General features: G+C 44.6%; 1 protein-coding gene across 1 annotated transcript in view; it reads right to left on the bottom strand.

Moving 5' to 3' along the window:
• Positions 1 to 809: 809 nt before the first annotated feature.
• The window catches only part of LOC139388535 (collagen alpha-1(V) chain-like), a 128,405-nt gene continuing 105,702 nt past the window's right edge, over positions 810 to 23,512 (bottom strand). Inside the window, exons 39-60 of the mRNA XM_071135240.1 lie at positions 23,315 to 23,368; positions 22,144 to 22,251; positions 21,696 to 21,803; positions 20,341 to 20,448; positions 19,927 to 20,034; positions 19,725 to 19,778; positions 19,418 to 19,525; positions 16,290 to 16,343; positions 15,762 to 15,869; positions 15,493 to 15,546; positions 15,290 to 15,343; positions 14,889 to 15,104; positions 14,610 to 14,663; positions 14,353 to 14,406; positions 13,893 to 14,000; positions 13,543 to 13,632; positions 13,365 to 13,418; positions 12,857 to 13,121; positions 12,295 to 12,407; positions 7,496 to 7,564; positions 3,497 to 3,730; positions 810 to 3,377 (exon numbers count right to left, since the gene is read on the bottom strand). Coding sequence (XP_070991341.1) covers positions 3,231 to 3,377; positions 3,497 to 3,730; positions 7,496 to 7,564; positions 12,295 to 12,407; positions 12,857 to 13,121; positions 13,365 to 13,418; positions 13,543 to 13,632; positions 13,893 to 14,000; positions 14,353 to 14,406; positions 14,610 to 14,663; positions 14,889 to 15,104; positions 15,290 to 15,343; positions 15,493 to 15,546; positions 15,762 to 15,869; positions 16,290 to 16,343; positions 19,418 to 19,525; positions 19,725 to 19,778; positions 19,927 to 20,034; positions 20,341 to 20,448; positions 21,696 to 21,803; positions 22,144 to 22,251; positions 23,315 to 23,368 — 2,322 coding nt within the window. The 3' untranslated portion in view covers positions 810 to 3,230. The remainder of the gene's footprint in view (positions 3,378 to 3,496; positions 3,731 to 7,495; positions 7,565 to 12,294; positions 12,408 to 12,856; positions 13,122 to 13,364; positions 13,419 to 13,542; positions 13,633 to 13,892; positions 14,001 to 14,352; positions 14,407 to 14,609; positions 14,664 to 14,888; positions 15,105 to 15,289; positions 15,344 to 15,492; positions 15,547 to 15,761; positions 15,870 to 16,289; positions 16,344 to 19,417; positions 19,526 to 19,724; positions 19,779 to 19,926; positions 20,035 to 20,340; positions 20,449 to 21,695; positions 21,804 to 22,143; positions 22,252 to 23,314; positions 23,369 to 23,512) is intronic.

Here is a 23,512-nt window from a genome sequence, read left to right as displayed (position 1 = left end):
CAGAAGTAATTAGATTGCCAGAAGAAGGATTTTAGAAATGGTGGAACTTCACTGACTATAAACATGGTTTGCTTTGCAAGAACTTATTCTAAGGGCTGGATTCAATCAGTATTGTGGAAGTTCCGCGCAAAAATATGAAGGATATTCCCGATGAGCCGACATGTACAGCTATTACCATGAATGCAGCCTCCGTGACCGCGAGAACATTGCCTTTCATTTTCAATCGCGGTATAAATGTCCTTCAGCGCTACGGACTGAAAAGAGCCTCAACTGTGGATTCTAAAATCAACAGCTATTGCTAAAAACTTAACATATTCACCATCTAACTCTGTACGCAGAGTTGATGAAAGTCAATCTGTAAACGAATGAGAAAACATTCATTTATTTTCTCCAAATCCCATTTATCTGGAGTTTTGGATCAGGGTAGGCTACCATAACCCAAGTGGCAAATATTGACTAAAAACCAATTAACGGTACATCTCTGTTTCTGAGATAAAGAGGGGGCCTTCCAGTAACACTATGGTATCAATGTACATGTCTTTTTTCAATAATATAATACATATCCTACAAATGAACATTGGCTTTAGGTAGAGAATTACAATATTAGCGTTCTCTCTACACTTCACAATTACGGACGCGACCGTTTTTCAATTTAGCAGAGATTTTTGCAAATGTACGTATTTTTCTTTTAAAAAAAGTGGGTTGGAGATCATGTCTTTCTAAAGTATAACAACAAGAGAAGAAAACCTTACAATTTCATGCATACAGATAGGTTTTAATGCTTCAAAAGACATACAAGAGTGGGTGGCCACAGTAAACTTGGATTTATTGACAAAAACACCATCTCCTATCCTCTCTTACACAGGTTTGACAAGACCGTAAAAACAAAATGAATGAACAGACAAATGTAAAACAAAAAAAACAAAAACAAAAAACTTTATTGACTGCTGGTTCTGAAAATGTACAAAATTGTTTTGTCCTTGTATTGAGAGCAAACATGTTAAATTTGGCATGATTTATCGAAATGAAAATTTTAAAACGATTATCAATAAGTGTGTTCAGCTATTTTAACAGAAATGTTTCAAGTCACATATCTAGAAGGTAAAAACGGTCAAACTTAACAAAAATCAAGCTACTTATCATAAGTAAGTAAAAAGTGATGATGTTGTAGTGGTAAAAAGCAGGCAGAGTGCATAGTTTGTACAAAGGGGATAACTAGGGGCTAAAGGAAGTAAACCAACAGGTAAATCAGAACAATACAAAAACAAGCTTTTCATCTGGCTTTTCTTCCTTTAAACTGGCTAATCTGATGAACAATAAACTACATTTTTCCTTTTATTAATTATTATATATATATTTTTTTTTAGATGTTTTTCTTTTATATGATCTGATTTTAATCATCATTTGAAAATTCTGTCACATTTAAAAAAAAATAGTGGATTTCAAACTATGTAATCGATTCTTGGCCCTCTAGAAACTTAAAGCTATGTATAAACAAAACCTTTGGTAAGAGAGTTGAGGATTTCATGTACCAAACCAGTCACCTCCACCCCACCCCCGAAAAAGGAAAGCATGAAAAAGCTTGACGAAGTGGAAAAAGATGATCCAATACACATAACACCAATCACTGAGATCCATTCACAAAATGCACCAAGTCTTGGAACCATGATATGGAAACATTGCAGTATTGCTTCTACTTTCTTTCTTTTTTAAAGACATCTAAGAAAGTTAGATAAATTAGACCCACATTTGGCATTCGAGTACAATCTTATTTCAATTAACACATTCTAAGTAAACTGCAGTATGATCAGACACTGTTTGAGTAGTTACTAAGTGGGCCTTGGAAGCAGAGAAGTACATCAAATAATATACTGCATTGATCTATGAATGAATATGAAGCAAACTGGCATGCATTAAAACACCCCTGGACATAAATAAGAATGCAGTGAAGATGTTATTTGGCCAGAGGTAATGGCTAAGAGGGTCAGAGGCAGAAAGGGTAGTCATGGTGACAGGTTAACATCACCAACATCAGATGACTGTACTTTCAAAATAACAAACTAGAAAATATCATAGCACCACAGAGGAGAGAAAATAGCACCTAAGTCTTGATTTCCTGTGCTTCATTGAAATGTGACATGTCACGTTGCATATATAGGTTGATAGATCAGAGATAGTGAAGTATTGGGGGAAAAAATGATGTAAAAAAGACGGTTGTTTAAGTTAATGAAATGTCCAAATGCCACCAAAATAGGCACTTCGTTCAGGAGGACACAAGGAGAGGGGGAATGTTTTTGTGTAATTTTTTTTCTTGACACATTTTGTTTTCTACAAATAAACTCTCATTTAGTAATGCAGAGTTTTTTTTTCTCCAACTTTTATTTTCATTCGGTTCTTAAATTACAATTAGGCGTGATTCACAACCAGCAACAAGACAAGCATTCCTCATCTATTCTCCAATTTACACACAAATTCCTCACTTCAGGATCTGCAAATTTGATGTAGTCCAATAACCATCATCTCCTAAAAGGTCACATGCACGTTTTGAAGCCAGAATCAATCAACATTACCTGGAAAAATATACAGAAAGTACTTACAAACATAAAAAAAATATTTATATATATTTATATAAGCTCCATTCAGAAGAACGGCGAGACAATTATGCACAAAACAAAGCTTTTTAGAAATGAATGAATGAATGAACCAATTAATAAAATATTCAAAGCGGGAGATAAGAGGGAGATTTAAAAAATAATAAAAACAGAGATCAAAACAAAACAATGAAGCAAACTGCCGAATGGGATGGAGTCCATGGCAATCTTCTGAACCCAGTGGAATTCCAGGTAAAGGTTTGCCTCGGGTGCGTTGGACAGGCAGACTGGATCTACATCAAGTGCACTGGGAGCGGGTGGAGGTTTCGGGTCGGAGATACGGGTCAGGGGTGAAGATAGGGGTCGGTAGTATCTAACTTATCCAGTTTCAAAACTTGCATGTGATAGAGAAGGCACACGGAGGTTGCAAGGTTGCTCTTTCTTTTAATTATTTCTCACGAAATCCTACAGAAATGTATTCTAGTATTCTCATCTTGCATTTTTGTATTTTATTCATATTGTTGCTATTGAACACAGAATGTTTTACACAAATAAAAATTGTCCTATTCATTTCATGTGTTTTGTTTTTGACAAAACAAATATGCTGTTTATTTTCTCCATTTTGTTCAGTAAACAGTCTTAGCCGATGAAACAGACAGGACCCACTTCGAATCCAAACTTCTGCGTGGCTCCGCCGAAATCATTGAACATTATGTCAACAAAAGGCACCTGTTCCACCTTCGGTGTGTTGATCTCAAGTACTGTCTTTTCATAGCCCTTTTTCAACTGGAAAACAGAGAGAGGGACATTGTGAGAAAGTGCTTCGGTGCTAAGAACATTTCACCCACACATATCCTTACCCTTACACACACCCCTAAGACACACACAAACTTCCAGCCACTCACCGCACAGCCGTCCACCACGGCTCTGATGTAGGGGTTATTGTCGTAGGACATCTCCTCATCATTGGACCCCAGGAAGCGGATGGCCTTGTCGTACGAGTCCCCGTCCTGGTCGTGCCAGGCCACTGACTGGTAGCAGTTGTAGGTTAGGTTCTGGCGGGCGGCTGCGCTAAGCAGCCGCAGGAAAGTCATCTGGACCACGCCGATGGGGTTGCCCTCAGCGTCCACGTAGGAGAGCTACAGATGGAGGGAGAGGGGATAAAGGGTCTAGGCCAGAACAGACACTGGGGACTAATACAGACACTATACATACATACTATTGGTGCTTGTGTGCATCTGAAATAGTGCACTACTTTTGAGCAGTGTGCTGATCCAAAGTAGTGCATTATTTATGGAATAGGGTGCCATTTCAGACACAATATTGCTTTACTGTATATTCTCTAACAAGAACACTGAAGTCTACACAACACTGTTCTCATGTACTGTGAGGTGTCTCGTTTGGGTTTATTTTTTATCAGTGAAATCAAATTTTCGACAGCTACTGCAAAAGTGTCTTAAAAAGAAATGGATACATAACCCTTGCACTTGTCTTTTCCTACTAGCACTGACATTGTACTTACTTGGACTGTGATATGTGGTTGTCTCACCTAGCTATCTTAAGATGAATGCACTAACTGTAAGTTGCTCTGGATAAGAGCGTTTGCCAAATGACTCATATGTAAAATGAGTGTCGTCGTCATCGTTTGCAGACAGCAGCCTTTAACAACTGCAGGTGTCTGCAGCAGCGCTGTGTTGTTGACACAGCGTCACAGCGCCTGTTTGAGTGACACAACGTCACTCAAACAGGTCAACATTCCTTGCCTCTACCTCTCCGATGCTACTAGCTGGCCTAACAGAATTGTGGATGTCAATTAGGTCGGTGTAGTAGGCCGCGACGCGCATTCGTCCCATCTTTCACTGCTGCTCGGGGGAGAGGGGGGGGTTATGGTTAAGGAGATCAACAACGTCCGGCGCGTCTCCAGAAAGCATGTTACGCTTCATTACCCATAATTCACGGTGGCGCTACAGGAGTAGGACATCGTCTCGATTCCTCAGGCGACATAATCAGGTGGGGGGGGGGGTATATATATCAGAGGTCGGTATCCCAGTTACCTCCTTTAGAGTGAACTATATGGGCCATCGTCACCCACTTTTGGGAGGGATGGAGAGGGTTGCTGTATTATGGGCTCTGTCTGACTGTCTGGGGCTCTAGGAGTAAGCTCGTGTCTGAGAAACAGCAAGGCAGACAGGGGTTACAACATGAGCTCTAATCCACAGGCTCTGGGGCCTTAGATACTGACTGACTTATTCTCTGCTGAAAGATTACAATGGTTCTGTAGGAATAGCAGTCTACAAGCAATGAACAAGTGACGATATAACTCTCAATCGAGAAGCCACTGTATCCGCAATTAAACATTTGAGCTTTTATCAAGGAAATTGACATTCTCTGTTTTTGAAACAAGCTCATTAGGAAATATAAAACATTATGCACAAACATAATTGTCTTAATGAAATAAATAATGCTTTAGTTAAATCGGTTTGTGAAATGTAGAATTTGCCTAATTCGCCTTGTTTATGTGAATGCTAAACAAATGTAGTTTGGCTCTAATGGTTACTAATAGCGACTGATGATCTGTCAAGGTAACAACATGGTAACATCAGTCTTTGGTGTGATGCCACTGAACTATTACGGTGGAGATCCGTTTCCATACCAACCCGCAGTGTTCCACCATCAGTTCCACAGGGTTCTCTTCTTCTTTCAGACAAACAGGACTGACTGAGACCAAGAGCCAAGCGCATGCAACGCCCATGCCATGCAGTAGGAGAAGGGAGCCACTGATGTGTGTGTTTTGTGTGTGTGTGTATAGATATTCTCACACAAATACAAACTGGACAACAATGGACATTACAAATGACCATGAGAAGGAAGTAATCAAATCCTATGTACATGTTGTATACTGAACAAAAATATAAACGCAACATGTAAAGTGTTGGTCCCATGTTTCATGAGCTGAAATAAACAATCCCAGAAATGTTCCATATGAACAAAACACTTATTTCTCTCACATTTTGTGTACAAATTTGTTTACATCCCTTTTAGGGATCATTTCTCCTTTGGCAAGATAATCCATCCACTTGACAAGGGTGGTATATCAAGAAGCTGAATAAACAGCATGATCACTGGGTGGGCTCCCGAGTGGCACAGCGGTTTAAGGCACTGCATCTCAGTACTAGGAGATGTGACTACAGACCCTGGTTCAATTCCAGACTGTATCACAACCGGCTGTGATTGGGAGTCCCATAGGGTGGCGCACAACTGGCCCAGCATCATCCAGGTCTGGCCAGGGTAGGCTGTCTTTGTAAATAAGAATTTGTTCTTAATTGGCTCGCCTAGTTAAATAAAGGTCAAATTACACAGGTGCAACTTGTGCTGGCTTCTTCACCTGCAGGATCATCTGAGACCAGCCAACCAGCTGATGAAACTGAGGAGTATTTCTGTCTGTAATGAAGCCTTTTTGTGGGGGAAGACTAATTCTGATTGGCTAGGCCTGGCTCTCCAGTGGGTGGAGGGCGTAGGCCCACCCATGGCTCCACCCCTGCCCAGTCATTTGAAATCCATAGATTAGGGCCTCATTTATTTATTTCAAATGACTAATTTCCTTATATGAACTGTAACTCAGTAAAATCTTTGAAATTGATGTATGTTGCGTTTATATATATTTTCAAGCACTTACAAGGTGGCCATATAGGGAGTTTGGAAATATGAATAGGATGATAACTATGTCCATTATGTCTAGTATGAGTGTCTGTTCATCAGTGGCTCCTAAAGGGAGTAGTACCCCTCACCTTTGTGAGTTTCCAAGTACTCAGAGAGGATCTCGGTAGGTCCTCACCTGCTCCTGTCTGTCTCCCCCCCCCCCCCCCCCCCTCCCCGCAGAATCAGCGTGTAGAACCTGCGCTACATCGCCATGGAAACATTACCTCTTCACCACAGCCGCAAGTCAAAAGTGGCAGAGTACCCAAAAGCCCCTGGGATAGTGACTGAGTGACTGACCTTTGTTCACCTGTTCACATTGAATCTGTGTTGTTGCCTACCGTAATCCTGATGTGAGAGTGAATGAGGAAGTGAATGAGGAAGTGAGTGTGTGAAATGAGTGTAGCAGGAACAAAATGGTTTCTAATCACTCTCCTGTGAGTAGCTTTCACTATAGATGCATACCTATTTATGAATAGGTATGTATTTATACAGTATGCATCTGAGTCAACTGGAAAATGCAGAGGTCAATAGGAGTAGTTGTTGTTACTGTGTTTAAATGTAAAATGTGTGTCTAACTAGGAGACTGTCAAGGCACTCAGTCACTTCTAGGTGACGCTCTCCAACTTCAGAGGTAGTCAGGTTGAGTGGATGCATTTACAGTCATACCTTTCCATGGCAACAGTTAACGACTTTTGTACTACACTTACCTTTTTCTATTGACGTTTCTATTGACGTTTCTACCAGTTGCCATGGTAAAGAATGTCTGTGTGTGTGTCTGCTCCACCAACTCTGTCTCCCTCTATTCTGGGATGAGCCTTCACCTACAGCTGTGTCTTACTGAAGGTGAGCTGAGCTTGATCATGCTGAACCATGCAGAGCAGTGTCGCCACAACCACAAGCCAGAGTGCCAGTCAGAGACGAGTACCAACCAGTACAGGATCCATGCAGAACCAGTACTGACCAGTACCAGAACCAGAACCATGCAGGGCCCTTAGGCCCTCAGAGACCCAGCAAGGAGTCACTCTTGCTGGGCCTCCAGAGACCTGCGGGCGTGCCACTTACCATGGAACCTCGCTTGTAGCGACTATACCAAGAACCCGGGGCGTCTTTGGGCCATTTTGCCATTTTGCTCTGTAAAATATGAGATGAGCTGTTCAGGAAAAAGGGAAGGGGACGGGGGGAAGGGGGGCGTCAGGGGGGCTTACCAGTTTACCACGTTTGAATTCACTGAACCAGGAGCCAGGGATCTCCTTTACCCAGGATGTGAGCCTAGTCTGGGTACGGAGGGAGCGAAAAAGGGGGGAAGAGGAGGAGGAGGAGGAGGAGAAAAAATGAAGGTTAAAGAAAGAAAAACAGTAAGAACAGCCTCCTGAAAAAAAGAAATGCTTCATCCCTCATTCGTCTCCCCCTCCCCTCCCTCGTTTCCGTGGCTCTCCGTAGCGTCTGCCAGACCTGCAGGAGTATCGGGTGACACCGAACAGCCCGGAACAGTGTAAAAGACCTTAGGCTTAGTAAGCCATTATGGCGTTTTGTATAAACATTGTCTGGCAGCTAATTACTGATAATATATTAATGAGTACACAGTGATTAGTTAGGAGACATTGGCTGCATTTCAAATTACACCCTATTCCCTTTATAGTGCATTACCAGGGTAGTGCATTACCAGGGTAGTGCATTACCAGGGTAGTGCACTATCAAGGCAATAAAGGTGCCATTTTGGATGCAGCCGTTAGCCTCCAAGGGAAAGCCTTACAGATGCCCCATTTTCCCTTCTGCTAAGTGTGTTGCTCTACAACCATACAGAAGTGACTATACATTATGGTTTAAGCTTCTGCTGTTTATGATGAGACAAGTACAGTAGGTGGCTTGTTTTTATGGTTTTCATTTAAAGCCAGTTAAGCTTTCACTGTAGAGCCAACAATAAGTCACCTTTCAATTTAAAAGCTGTAAAACATCTAGAATTATATATATTTTTTAAATTCTGTTCAGCTTTTGGTTCTTTATAACCACCAATAATTATCTTTGTTTTTTCCCCATTAAGATCTGTATCAGACTAAATGGCCAGTAGTACTCCAGTGTGATGGACTTATTCAAACAACAATCATTTGAATATTATGGCTAGCTCAGTAATGAGCTAGATGAGTCTGATGCAGGGTTTATACAAGGCTTGTCATCAACGCCTTAATGTGTTCATGAATGTTCAGCTGGAGATCAATTAACGCTGGGAGACAGCATACATTAAACACACACCATGCTGTTTTGAAAGGCACCTTTAGTTCGGCGCGAGCACCAGAGGGGGGCACACTGGGGGAGAGAACTGATACCCTCTACTTCTAAAACGGAAACCGTCAATGGTGTCACAATTTGCGTGCGAGAGTAGAGCTTGAATTCACATACACTTAATTGTCATGATATTCCATAATAAACAGTTGTATTTGTTATCTTCGCTATGTAGACCTTGTGAATCATTGTTCTGTTCCTTTTGACTCACCTCATATGTCCTACGGGAGCCACCGTATCTGCCTCCTGTTATGTTGGCTCACGAATGTGAGGGGAGTCGTAGCTAATACACCCTAGCAGTTTATAAAGAATTCAGCTAGTCTCGTTCTTTCTACACAACAACATTCTCTCTTGAACGGAGTTCGTGGAGTTCCCCAGCCGTAGCATGCCTAGGCTATATGCCTGTGCTCTAAATCAACAAAGGTAGGGATAATGTTATTGTTTTCAAATACGTAGGCCTATTATTGGCACTGGCAGTTAAACTTATCAACACTAAATAGGCACTTTTTAACTATATATATATATATATTTAAACTCAGCAAAAAAAGAAACGTCCTCTCACTGTCAAGTGTGTTTATTTTCAGCAAACTTAACATGTGTAAATATTTGTATGAACATAACAAGATTCAACAACTGAGACATAAACAGGTCCACAGACATGTGACTAACATAAATTTAATAATGTGTCCCTGAACAAGAGTAATAGTCCGTATCTGGTGTGGCCACCAGCTGCATTAAGTACTGTTGTGCATCTCCTCCTCATGGACTGCACCCGATTTGCCAGTTCTTGCTGTGAGATGTTACCCCACTCTTCCACCAAGGCACCTGCAAGTTCCCGGACATTTCTGGGGGGAATGGCCCTAGCCCTCACCCTCCGATCCAACAGGTCCCAGACGTGCTCAATGGGATTGAGATCCGGGCTCTTCGATGGCCATGGCAGAACACTGACATTCTTGTCTTGCAGGAAATCATTCACAGAACGAGCAGTATGGCTGGTGGCATTGTCATGCTGGAGGGTCATGTCAGGATGCGCCTGCAGGAAGGGTACCACATGAGGGAGGAGGATGTCTTCCCTGTAACGCACAGCATTGAGATTGCAATGACAACAATCTCAGTCCGATGGTGATGTGACACAAATACCATGATGGACCCTCCACCTCCAAATAGATCCCTCACCAGTGTACAGGCCTCGGTGTAACGCTCATTCCTTTGACGATAAACGCAAATCCGACCATCACCCCTGGTGAGACAATACAGTGACTTGCACTTTTTGCCAGTCCTGTCTGGTCCAGCGACGGTGGGTTTGTGCCCATAGGCGACGTTGTTTCCAGTGATGTCTGGTGAGGACCTGCCTTACAACAGGCCTACAAGCCCTCAGTCCAGCCTCTCTCAAGACTATTGCGGACAGTCTGAGCACTAATGGAGGGATTGTGCGTTCCTGGTGTAACTCGGGCAGTTGTTGTTGCCATCCTGTACCTGTCCCGCAGGTGTGATGTTCGGATGTATCGATCCTGTGCATGTGTTGTTGCACTTGGTCTACCACTGCGAGGACGATCAGCTGTCCATCATGTCTCCCTGTAGTGCGTTCTTAGGCGTCTCACAGTACGGACATTGCAATTTATGCCCTGTCCACATCTGCAGTCCTCATGCCTCCTTGCAGCATGCCTAACGCACGTTCACGCAGATGAGCAGGGATTATCTTTCTTTTGGTGTTGTTCAGAGTCAGTAGAAAGGCCTCTTTAGTGTCCTAAGTTTTCATAACTGTGACCTTAATTGCCTACCGTCTGTAAGCTGTTAGTGTCACCATTCCACAGGTGCATGTTCATTAATTGTTTATGGGAAACAGTGTTTAAACCCTTTACAATGAAGATCTGTGAAGTTATTTGGAATTTTACGAATTATCTTTGAATGACAGGGTCCTGAAAAAGGGGCGTTACTTTTTTTGCCGAGTTTATATAGGTGTGTCACAATTCCAGACATAACAATTCACAAAGTTTATTTTCTGGCTATTTATCCGCTCACTTTACCAGCATTGCTTCGCGTAGACACAAGGAAAATAGACTTGCTTTCAAATTTGAAGTGCATTTTCTCTTATTCACTACAGTGCATTCAAATTCCAGCGTGTCCACGCTTGTTCACGCAAAAAACGTAACTTTGATTTGAGCTTGACTCTTTTTTCCCCCTCTGCTATCTATCTATCTATCTATCTATCTATCTATCTATCTATCTATCTATCTATCTATCTATCTATCTATCTATCTATCTATCTATCTATCTAGGGATATAGTGTCTCAGGCTAGCAGGGAAGGAGAGAGAGAGGGTGTGTGTGTGCATGCGCAGGTGTCCACATGTGTGTATGTCAATGTCAGGGCCTCTGCTCATATGTCCTCTCTCTCTCTCCACTCTACACCAACGAAACCATCCCACTGGCCCATCGCTCTCCCTGGCTATAAAAAGGCAGGTTCATTATTCTGAACTTATGCAAACTCCTGCTCCTCTGTGCCTCAGCGTGCCAGCAAATCGTTAACATGTCCTGTAGCAGAAAGCCATTACAGATCTCCCTGACCTGTCACTGACAAACTTTCCTGTGTTTTACTTCTCCTCTCCTCCTCGTCTCTCATCTCCTCTCCTGTTCTCCATGCATAATCATCCAGCAGAATCCTCTCTGGGTGCCTGTAACCTGCCTTAACCTATTACAAGCGTTTGGGCCAGGCACAACACTAAGCTACTGACACTTAACTAGAGGATGGCATGGCAAAACGGATGTGTTTATACACCGGTGTGTGATGGTGCGTGCATGTGTGTGAATAGTTGACTCTCCGTTGACAGTGAGTGACTGCCCCAAATATATTCATTGAACTCATGACGTCAGCAGTGTGCAACACCAAGCATCTTACATGGGAGTGACTGCCCCCTAGGGGCTTGGAGGATCCTCTTGATATTACACCCATGCCAGTAAGGTAATGATGAAACATGATGTGTGCAGGCACAGGAGGAGGTGTTATGTGATTATGCAGTACTGTCAAAAGAGAGGTATATATGATTTATATGCAAGGTAGTTTTCCTGGGCTCTGGGAAGAAGAACAATTACATTCACTTATCCACATCATACACATCATACACATCATACACATCTACATTGTAGATACAACACAAATTAAACACACTATTTAAATCAACCAGAAATATCATCATGCCAGTTTTTATTTGTATTTCTTTTTACCCCTTTTTCGCCCCAATTTCGTGGTATCTAATTGGTAGTTACAGTCTTGTCTCATCGCTGCAACTCCCGTACGGACTCGGGAGAGGCGAAGGTCGAGAGCCGTGCGTCCTCCGAAACCCAACCCAGCTAAGGCGTACCGCTTCTTGACACAATGCGGTACGCGGCAGCGCGATGGGACAAGAACATCCCTGCCGGCTAAACCCTCCCCTAACCCGGACGACACTGGGCCAATTGTGCGCTGCCCTGTGGGTCTCCCAGTCGCGGCCGGCAGCGACAGAGCCTGGACTTGAACCAGGATCTCTAGTGACACAGCTAGCACTGCACCACTCAGGAGGCCATCATGCCTGCTTTTAAGAATGTGTATTTCCCTCATTATATCAACTAAAACCTTTAAAATGTGTAAGCATTCATTTTAAGCATGTTCTCCCATTGAATTTCTATCACTGGCTCTCAAAATGTGACCATTTGACCAGTTCTTTATGTAAAAGCACCATGACTTACCCCTTCAGACTTCTTGTCAGGGTAGATGCAGCTCTCTCCTCCTGCTGTGAAATTACAGTGGACCTTGAACGAGTCCCTCGAGCAACCCTGGTTGGGGTCGATCCAGTATTCACCTGAAAACAACCAAAAATAGGGAGTGAGAGGGGGGAGGGAGAAAAAGGCGAAGAGGGAAGGAGAGGGGGGAAGGACGGAACCTTAACAATTAGAAACGTTTTCATCAGAGGTCATTCAATGTTTAAATGAGCATGATTTAGCCTTCAAGAGAGGGCATACTCTTTAGCCCACTTACACTGCGACGACAGGAAATATCATCAAAGACATTATTGATGGCTAATCCTATTTCTCTATCCCACTTAAGTCCACTGTAATGACACTTGACCCTTGGCATTGACATCCTACACACTTGTCTAAGATAGATGCTCGACAACGTGCTCTGGGCGTCTTTTTCATACAAAGTCGGATTACTCCTGGACTATATCACCCAAAGACTTATTAACGTCATGTATTAACAGAACACAATCAGAGCACGTCAGATTTGGAATTTCAGATTTTCCATGCCCACCATCGGGGAAGTCGGGGTGGCAGAGTTGCAGGTCCTTGCAGGTGCGGGCAGGGTTGCTCTGCGTTCCCAGCGGGTGCTTCATCTGCTCGATCTCCAGCTTGAGGGAGTTGAGGGATCCGAAGATCTCCTCCATGCCGTCGTCGTAGTCTTTGTAGTTGGCATCGGCGTTGGCCTCGTCCATCATCTGGCTGGCGTCGATGTTCCTGCGGCTCCTCTTTGGATTCGACTGCATGGGCAGCGGGTGGATGACATCACCGGGAGGACCCTGTGGAGGTGGAGAAGGAGAGAGAGGGGGAGAGGAGGAGGGAAGGAGGTGACAAGAGTGGAAGAAGAGAGTGGTTTTAAGTGGGAGCATACTATTGTATTCTATTCTAAACCGTCATATAGCAAAGTTCCGTTTACTCAATGAATAATTGTGCATATAGTTTCCGTAAAGTAACACATACAACATATGGAACTATAAAACAACAATATGTAATGACGTCACACAATCGTGGCGACAACTTACAGGAGGCCCTGGTTGTCCAGGAACACCAGTCTCTCCCTTGGGACCAGTTTGACCCTGAGGAAGACAGAGCACAACACAGCGTCATACACACAGCCTCTATGTATAGTAGGACATGGCTAAGAGGGGACAGTGTGACATGGTTTAGAGAGGGCCATGGTGGTTGGTCGGGGACACTTACCGATGATCCCTTAGCTCCTTTAGGTCCAGGAGGACCAGGTAATCCTGGGGGTCCCAGGGGACCAAGAGGACCTGAGGGGCCAGCAATACCCTGGAGAGAGAGGGAGGGAGGATAGAGAGGAAGGAGAGAGGGTGAAAAAAAGTATCCTTATTGTCATTATTTTGTGATCAAACATTTTACGGTGCTGTTTAACGACTTGATATGATCCACTATATGCCCGACCAAACTAAAACATGTAACTATTAGGTTAACTAATGTCAGGCTGAGTTGGAGCCTTGCTATAACGTTTTGTACGTGAGTATCCTTCTTGTTCTAATATTACATGTTATTTGAGTTGGGGGTGTTCTCACATTGTCTCCTTTGGGTCCTGATGTTCCCTGGGGGCCTGGCAGACCTCTGTCACCCTTTTCTCCCTGCTCACCTGGGGGCCCGATCAAACCGATAAGACCAGGGTGGCCCTGAGGAGGGTGTCAGAAACAAACGTACTTCAATAATCAATTAAACATTGAATTACTCACGTCTGTCTCTCTGCCAACCTTACATCATTAGTGTGATGACTCACTGCTCTGGAGCTGATACCAGATAAACAATCGATAGGTTTGAACACAAAGCAGTCAGTCATCATTAACGTGAATGTGTAAGGTATGCATTATACAGCATCTCTGTGGGCTATTAGACATCAACCTCATTAACAGTGGAAGATCAATCCCATATGTGATATTCAGCCATGCATGCAACAGGTATTGACGTCAATATTTCACTGTACAACAGTGACATGTGGTCAATAATGTGTTGAAAGAGGGGGCTCACCTTTTCACCCTTAATACCAGAGTCTCCCTTCAAACCGGGTAATCCTGGAGGACCCTGCGAGGGAGAGAGGAGTAGCGAGAGAGAGATGGAAATATAATGGTAGAGGGGTAGAGAGAGACAGAAGGAAGGAAGGAAGGAAGAAGAGTAGAGAGGGAGGACAGATAATATTACATGTCTGGCCCAATTAGACAAGGTACTGTGAATCCTGTGACATCAAACAACCCAGGGTCAAGGGTGAAAGGTTAGACTGTCCTCACCATAGGTCCAGGGGGTCCGTCAGGGCCTGAAGAACCCGGAAGACCTTGTTCCCCCTGCAAACATTCAGAGAGTCAATGCTTTAACCCACTGATCTTCACATACAATATTGGTATTATGACCTCATGCCTATAGCGTGTGCTTTTTTTTTTAGCAATAGCTTTTGTAGATCAGACACTATGCTAATCTATGTGTGTTGTGGACATCCACAGTTACTGCCCCTAGGAACTGTAATGGCTATGACACAAAGAAGTAAAAATATGAAATAATGCTGTACTCACAACTGGGCCAGGGATACCTCTGAGACCTTCCGAACCTTGCTTGCCAGGTGCTCCCTGAGGACCAACTGGGCCTGTCTTTCCCTGTGGGCCCTCCAGACCAGACTCTCCCTTGGCTCCCTTCTCTCCTTGCCTGCCCTCGGGTCCAACTGTTCCATGGGGGCCTCTCTTTCCTGGTGGGCCAGAAGGACCAGACTCTCCGGTGGGTCCAGGGGAACCCTAAGGAGGTGAGAAAGGATAAGGTTCACATTACGGGATGAGAGCAAAAAAGTCACTGGTGCTAAAAACTCTTGTACCGCCCAGGTTGTTTACTGCAGTTCCCTTCAGAATTGAGAGACGTTCGAGTTCGTTAATGCCTGTTTTGACGTTAGGACGGGTGTAGTAATGCGCTAGGCGAGACTCACAGGTTGACCAGCCTCTCCGTCGTCTCCCTTGTCACCAGGAGGACCGTCTAAACCCTGGGAGGAGGAGAAAAAGAGACGTTGTAAAAGTTGCGTTGGACGGATAGAGCACAGTCTGGGATTTTTTTTAAACATTTCAATTGGTACCAACGCGTTACGGGAACTGGAGGTCAAAACAATGTCATTTTAACATTTCAGTGACTTACAGCCTGTCCGATCTCGCCAGGGGGACCAGGATCACCAGGGAAACCACTTGGACCCTGGAAATAAAATCAGACAAAATGCTCAGTATCCAGAGTGACTCTAGGGCTAATTTATTAACACATAAAGGGAATCCCTCTTACCTTGGCTCCCACTGACAACTCATCACAAATCCATAACACCCATTGGGGGAATACATTCGCAGGGCAGTTACGGGACTCAACTGCAATACGGGTAACATGCGACTCTACAGAGACGTGTAACCAGGACTTACAGGACTTCCTTTAGGACCGTCGTCTCCAGGGGGACCTTTAGGGCCGGGGGGTCCAGCAGAGCCAGCAGGACCGCCCTCTCCCTTCTCTCCTCGCTCTCCTCTTGGGCCCTGTGACAGGTGGGGCAGTGTGTCAACAGTGTGTTAACAGTTTTTTTTTACTAGCGTGTCACCAGTGTTAGTGTGTCAATAATGTGTTTATGTCAATGCACAGTAGGGGTGTGCTTATCACACTCCATGTGGTTGGCGGGCTTTCTTTTCATAATGGTTTTAATTCAACTACGGTTACGCTAATGGTGAAGTTGTCATTTCAGAACTGTGTATCGAATTGTGTAATTGTTTCAATAGCAGAGGAATAGTCTCATTTTATCTGTTGTAATACATGAATGAATCGGGCCATTATTGCGTATGCAGCAGTGTAATTCTTTCTCTTCTGTGGAGAGGCAGTAGTAGTGTAGTGCAGTGCTGTGGTGAGAGTGTTGTTCTGTTGAATGATGATGGTAGTGTGCAGGTTCTTTCGGGTTCTCTTACAGGTCCGCCAAGTTCTCCCTGAAGACCAGGCTCTCCGCTTTCACCTGAATCACCCTGAGAGACGGAAAGAGAGAGACAGAGAGAGAGAGAGAGAGAGAGAGAGAGAGAGAGAGAGAGAGAGAGAGAGAAAGAGAGAGAGAGAGAGAGAGAGAGAGAGAGACAGAGAGAGAGAGAGACAGAGAGAGAGAGAGAGACAGAGAGAGAGAGAGAGAGAGAGAGAACACAAGAAAAATAAAAACAATTCAGTTCAGTGAACCAAAACGACAAAAAAAAAAGAAGTCATATTTACTGACGTCCTTGGTCACCCCCAATTGGGGATAGAAAGAGATGACACCAGAGGTTTCAATCCATCACAGCCAGTCAGAGCTGGGCCAGGAGCGGGCGAACTTTGGGTCCTCCCTGGTCTCCATACATCCTCAACTCTCCCTCCCTCCCTCTCCCTCCCTCCCTGCCTGTCTTATTGGGTAAAAGGCCCAGGCTTCAGGCCCTATCATTATTCAATGTCACATAAAGCCCCGTCGTCACAGTCCCCATCGGGATATAAACGTTGCCAGCACACGTGTTCCTAGAGACAATGTTTACGTAACCCTGGTCTGCGGGATGGGGAAACCAGAGACAGAGCAAAGTGCCTGTCTTGGTCTATTTGGATCAAACGTCACAGAGCCAAGCCAAGCTGTGCCTAGTGTACAACAATATACCTATTCTCCCTCCTCCACAGACCTAGCTCTGTATGGTCATACCCACCCATTCGTAGTCTAAATAAATAAGCATCTCGCCTCTTTCCCAAAGAGTTCTTGTTTCTGTCAGGATGTCCACTCCCAGGCAGCAGAGAGAGCAGATAGAGAGACCTGTTTAAAGGCATGAGAGATTATCTCCTAAGCTATTTCTAAAGATGTTATACAGCCCTGTGTATCTGGCTCTCTGGGAAGCCTGACTCCACATAGGGCTTCCATCCAAAATGGCACCTTATTCCCCATAGTGTGAGAGAGAGAGATGGGGGGGATATAGAGGGATAGATAGAGGGAGAAAAGAAGACTAAAAGACAACCACTATGATCCGTAACACACCAAAGCTGCTGTTAGCAGGCCTGGCCTAACCCCTGCTATAAAAGCTGCCAGAACAGCTCAGATCAGATCAGCCAGAGAAAGGATTGCGATTGCAGTGAGCTAAGGTTTTGTTTGAGGAAGGGGTGGATGTGTGCTCCCAGGGGGAAGGTCATCCCGTCGACTGGACCAGAAAAAAACTATTCACGCCACTGTCGTAGTGCAGAGAGCTTGCAGACCGGACGGTAGACCCCCCCCCCCCCCCCCCCCCCCCCCCCGAAGGCGAGCCAAACGCCAAGGCTTTTTTTCGACGAGGTGTTTTTAATAATGCACTCAGCAGCACAGCGTCTTAGGTACAGTAGCTTGGATAATTTATTCACACTTCTACTCTCTCCAGCGATAATACTGCTGAGGATGACTACCATTAAGCTGTGTGTGTGTGTGTGTGTGTGTGTGTGTGTGTGTGTCTGTGTGTGTGTGTGTGTGTGTGTGTGTGTGTGTGTGTGTGTGTGTGTGTGTGTGTGTTAGAATTATGTTAAGGGTTAGGAGCTACGGTTAGTTTTAGGATTAGGAGCTTGGGTTAAGGTTAGGTTTTTGGGTTAAGGTTAGGGTTAGGGTAAGGGTATGGGTTAGGAAAATTTTGATTTTGAATGGGACTGAATTGTGTGTCGCACAAGGTTAGCTGTACACGATTCTGTGTGTGTGTGTGTGTGTGTGTGTGTGTGTGTGTGTGTGTGTGTGTGTGCGTGTGTTGCTCGTTTTCACTTGAGAATGAAAATGAGCCTTTCCCATTTAAAAAAAAAAGTTTTAAAACTTTAAAACAGCAGCATCAACTATTAATGATGACGGAAGCTTTGCAAAGATGAATGAGTGGTGATCTGAATTACAATATAGGTTGTACTGAAACTCAAACTGACAATTGTTTGACCTCTTGCACAGTCAGCATATCTGTGTCCTGTTGATACTTTAAACTAGAGTTACACACGGATAGACAAGACACTTTTTGTCTCTTGAGTTCAGCAACATGGTAAATAGATCTTGCCATCCACTCTGGACTGACGTAAACCATGGGCATTTTCTCTGCAGGAACAGATACGTAACAACTACGCATCCCAATACTGTCTGAGTCCTCTGTTATGTATGTATATCTCAAAGAGCCATGGTGAATGCCCTATGCTCCCAAAGGGGCCAAGAGGTCTAAGCCAAGTGGTAGGAAGCTGCACTTCCTGATTTGGCATCATTTTAGATTTGGCTCTTAGATTTGGTTCATTAATAAATGCTAGCGGCCATGACTGAATTCAAGCGTGAGTTGGTTTCGGGGTGTGGATTTATTTGGGTGTCTCTTGTCTGTGTTAGCAGGTTTGTAAGCGTTATCCAAATTATTTTGGCAATTAGCTTCAGCCGGCTGGTGTGCGAACATGGCAAAGTTGGTCTGACTTTGAATAGCCTAGCTCTGGGGATAGTTAGGGACTGTCAATAAATTACACAATGTAAATGGGACAATATTTTAATGTTGCACATCTGTTAAGTGTCACATTAAATTCTTTCAATATTTGTAAATGCATTTCTACAATTTATAGTTGGTTTGAGGTTTTTAAGTAATTTAAATTCGGAGCTATTGACCTTTTCAAAATATTTTCCCATGTACATTATGTAATTTACTGATGGTGCCTAACTAGTCCCATAGGAATATCTAAGTCAAATCGAATTGACCATGGGCATTATGATCAGGTCACGTGCAGGTGCGCTCTGATTACTTGGGTGTTCCCAGCTGTGGGCATGTGGGCAGGATTAAAATAAAACCAACCCACGGAAAACTGTTACGGTACCCTTCATTGTGTGAATTTTTTTTCCTTCTTCATATAATCTCGCAAATCTCCGTTTTGGATGAGACTGACTGTATGACCAAAATGATCATATTCACGCTTTGTAGTACATTTTGAAACTAGAATAAAAGTTTTTGACTCATAGACTCGATAGGTCGTTTTTAAAGTTGCTTTCTAAGCGCAATCGCTCTATGAGCGCAAAAGCCTACTATGAAAGGGTTGTACATTGAGGTGAAGTGTATTAACAGGGGGACCTTACCTTCACTCCAACAGCACCAGGGTTTCCAATACCACCAGGGGGTCCCTGAGGGCCATCAGCTCCTGGGGGTCCGGAGGGGCCTCTGGGGCCAGGGGGACCGGGAGGACCCTAGAAGGGAAGGAGAGAAGGAGTGATGAGTCATCACACCCACATCGGAATAAAATATGATCATATATATAGTCATCTGACAGTGCTAAATTCATTGTGTACAATCCATACAATTACACTCAATATCGGTACATTAGTATTCTGTTCTATTTCATTCAACTCTATAGGTATATTGTACGAGGATATTAGGATATCTTACCATCTGACCAACGTCTCCGGTTTCTCCCTTCTCGCCGCCGGGACCAGGCAATCCCTGCAATCAGACAAGACAATGGCATCAGTCACAATCACAACAACAGAGCCCTATGGGCCGTGGTCCAAAATCAGTGCACTAAATAGGGAATAGGGTGCCATTTGGGACACATCCAGAGACTGTCTCTGGTTCTGGCGGTGGTTCTGACCTGCAGTCCCACTGGGCCTGGGGGTCCGTTGAATCCTCTGGCTCCTTCATCTCCCTTCTGGCCAAACAGACCCTGCTGACCTCTAGGACCGGGCTCTCCATCAGCTCCCTACACACCCGAGAGAGAGAGAGAGAGAGAGAGAGAGAGAGAGAGAGAGAGAGAGAGGAAAAGGAGAGAAGGAGCAGAGAGAGGGAGAAATAGAGAAATAAAGAGAGAGACAGTGGGGTTGAGGGGTTGAGCAAGGGCGAGAGAGGGGGTCAGTATAGGAGAAAGAGAAGGAGCATGGGGGCTAAACGTTAGCATATACTGTAGGCCAGAAGATAGTGACATCATATATACAATGGTCACCTCCAGATCTAATAAACTGGGGGGGGGGGGGGGGGGGGGGGGGGGGGGGGTCAGCTGAATACTTACAGCAGGACCAGGCGCTCCGACTGGGCCTTGGGGACCAGTAGGACCAGGTGGACCATGTTCACCTTTGTCTCCTTTGCTTCCCTTCTGGCCTGGCTCTCCAATCTCTCCCTGGTGATAGAAACAAACGCGACAACGCCAGTCAACAGAATCCCGTTGCGTAAACACACTTCCATCCTGTTGAGTTTGTGTGTTCATCTAAATCAGAGGAGGCTGGTGGGACACGCTATAGGTGGGTGGGCTCATTGTAAATACCGGAATGGAATCAATGGAATGGTATCAAACACATTAAGCGCCTGGAAACCACATTTTTGACTCTGTTCCATTCATTCCATTCCATCCATTACAATGAGCCCGTCCTCCTATAGCTCCTCCCACCAGCCTCCTCTGATCTAAATTAAGATTTGTGTGTGACTGTGTGCTTGGCAGGGATATAAGACAGGTCTCAGGGCTTTTGATATGTCCTTGTCAACTTCAAATATAATTCGCTGACACACTGTCATAACTAAGAGTCAAATCCTAGAACGGGTTTGTTGTCTCTCTGTGACAAGTGACTAGCAGCCTGTCACGGATCCCATTCACACCTTCTTTGCAATGCATTTCAACAGTAAAAAGCGAAAATGACACCAGCACATCACACCGTTAGGCATATTCAAATGCATTCACATTCTTTGAGTGTTTGAAATGATGGGAAAACACTGAATCAGACTTTCCCTCAGCCAACCCAAAGGATAGCTGGTCACGTGGTTATTGCTTCTGAAATCAAAATACAAATATATTCTCCTTTACTTCTGTTAATATGCTGTGGAGTTCTCCTCTCCGTTCCCAGTGGTAAAGACCTTGTAATGAGACTGTGGATGTTAGTGAGATCTTTGTGTGTGTGTGTGTGTGTGTGTGTGTGTGTGTGTGGTGTGTGTGTCTCCCTATCGTAAAGTCAAATACCTCAGTCCTCCAAGGATAAGAGATTCAATTACAGCTGATCTTCACACAAATGTTTATCTCGCTATCTCTGTCTCTCTGTCTCAGTGTGTCTCAGTGTGTCTCAGTGTGTAGGGGAGTTGTTCCTCCCGTCTGTGAGTCTGCATACTAATACTAGCAGGTCATCTCTCTGCCATCTGAAAAATACTAAATTGAGCGACTTAACGGGTTCAGCCTTCTGTCAGCATTAAAGACTTACAGACCTGTAAGCCAGGGAAAACTGCCTGTCAACACCACTAAGGAAAGGGTCGGAATATGGAAGCCCAGACAAGTTCTGACTTTGATCTAAATCATCACGTCGAGTGTGTTTTGATCACTTTTATATACATTCAGTCCCACACCCACACCCACACTACTCTTCCCTCTGCGAGCCAGCCCACCTTGTCTCCATCCTCTCCGGGGGCTCCAAGAGGTCCAGCGGGGCCAGGCAGACCCACCGGTCCCTGGATACCGTCTCTACCAGCGGGGCCTTGTGGTCCTTTCTCTCCCTATAACACATTTGTACAGCATATTACATTCCATTCAATTTCAGTCATGTACCAGATATTCTCACCTGGAGAGACTTAATGTACTGCAGGGTTGGGATCCATTCCATTTTAATTCGGTCAATTCAGAAAGGAAAATGTTTACTTCCTGAATTGAATGAATTAGAAAGGAATTGATGCAAACAACTTCTGCACTGTACAACAGATCAATTCAAACGAGGAGGCTAAGACAGCCCTGGGATATACCGTAGCTGAGAGAAATACGTTTGTGTCCCCAACAACACGCTTTATGTTTAAACTAGCGACGTGGCCAGGAACCAGGCTGAACTGAACTGGGTCTTACCGGTCCACCCTTCTCTCCTGCGGGTCCTGGGGGTCCTTGAGGTCCTGGTCGTCCGGGGAGTCCGGTGGGTCCGGCTGTGCCAGCAGGACCACGCTCACCAGGGGAACCCTAGAACACAGGGAGAGACGCGGTCACTGCAGCTCCCTACTTGTACTACCTGAAACCAAAGCCATACATTTAGAGAGTTGGGCAACTTTAAGAATTTCAAACATTGTTCTTATTCGAGACATTTAGTTACATAGCCTTGTTTAAATATCCCCCTCCCCCCCATGTGATGGTAATGGGGCGTTAACATGGCTGCCATGGAATTTTTGTAGTGTCATGTAAATGTTACATAATGCTCATTCTAGACATTATATTCCCCATCTAAATGCATGGCTCTGCCTTTATTGAACTACATTGGCACTACCTTGATACCTCTACATTTTCTGTAAATCCAGGGCGTACTAGTCTACATCAGGTACTGTCACTGTCGCCCTGATCTGTTTCACCTGTCCTTGTGATTGTCTCCATCCCTCCGGGTGTTGCTTATTTTCCCCAGTGTATTTATCCCTGTGTTTCCTGTCTCTCTGTGCCAGTTCGCCTTGTACGTTTCCAAGTCAACCAGCGTTTTTTCCCGTTCTCCTGATTTTTGCTATTCTCCTTTTTCTAGTCCTCCCAGTTTTGACCCTTGCCTGTTTCTGGACTTTGTACCTGCCTGACCTGACCTGTCTGCCACTCTGTGCCTCCTGGACTCTGATCTGATTTTGACCTTTTTGCCTGTCCATGACCATTCTCTTGCCTACCCCCTTTGGATTAATAAACATGGTCAGACTCCAACCATCTGCCTCCTGTGTGTCTGCAATTGGGTCTCGCCTTGTGCCTTTGACAGGTACATGCAACGTGTTTAGAGTAGAACCTGAACGTCACGCAAATCTACTAAGTAGGTGGAAGCCTGTGCTGCGTGACTAATTAACAAACGATGAGTATCACTGACACATGACGTGCAGCATCTTAATGCAACTGATGCGCTCAGCTGTGAACCGTATTCCCACATTAAGTGTGTGTATGAAATAAAGAGAGAAGAAATAGGAGATAACGACGGAGAGAGAAATATTGATGGCGAGTGTGAGTGACGGAAGTACAGGAAGTGAGAGTTGAAGAGAGGATGTTGGTGGATGTGTGTACTCACAGCAGGTCCAGGCGGGCCGCCGGGGCCTTCATTCCCTTTCAGGCCGTGAGCCCCCTGTCGAGAGACAGACAGACACAAACTTTTAGAGGAAGCACCATGCACCTCCGCCTTGGTTAACGCCGGACAGACCCCTCTCTATCTATCCTAGAATCCTGGTGTGGGAATCTCCTCAGGTTAACACAACAAAGGCAGCAGGGG

The sequence above is a fragment of the Oncorhynchus clarkii genome, chromosome 29 (genome assembly GCF_045791955.1).
Source record: "Oncorhynchus clarkii lewisi isolate Uvic-CL-2024 chromosome 29, UVic_Ocla_1.0, whole genome shotgun sequence".
Lineage (NCBI taxonomy): Eukaryota > Metazoa > Chordata > Actinopteri > Salmoniformes > Salmonidae > Oncorhynchus > Oncorhynchus clarkii.
The sequence above is the reverse complement of the archived record's forward strand: the minus strand, read 5'-3'. Positions and strand labels throughout refer to the sequence as shown.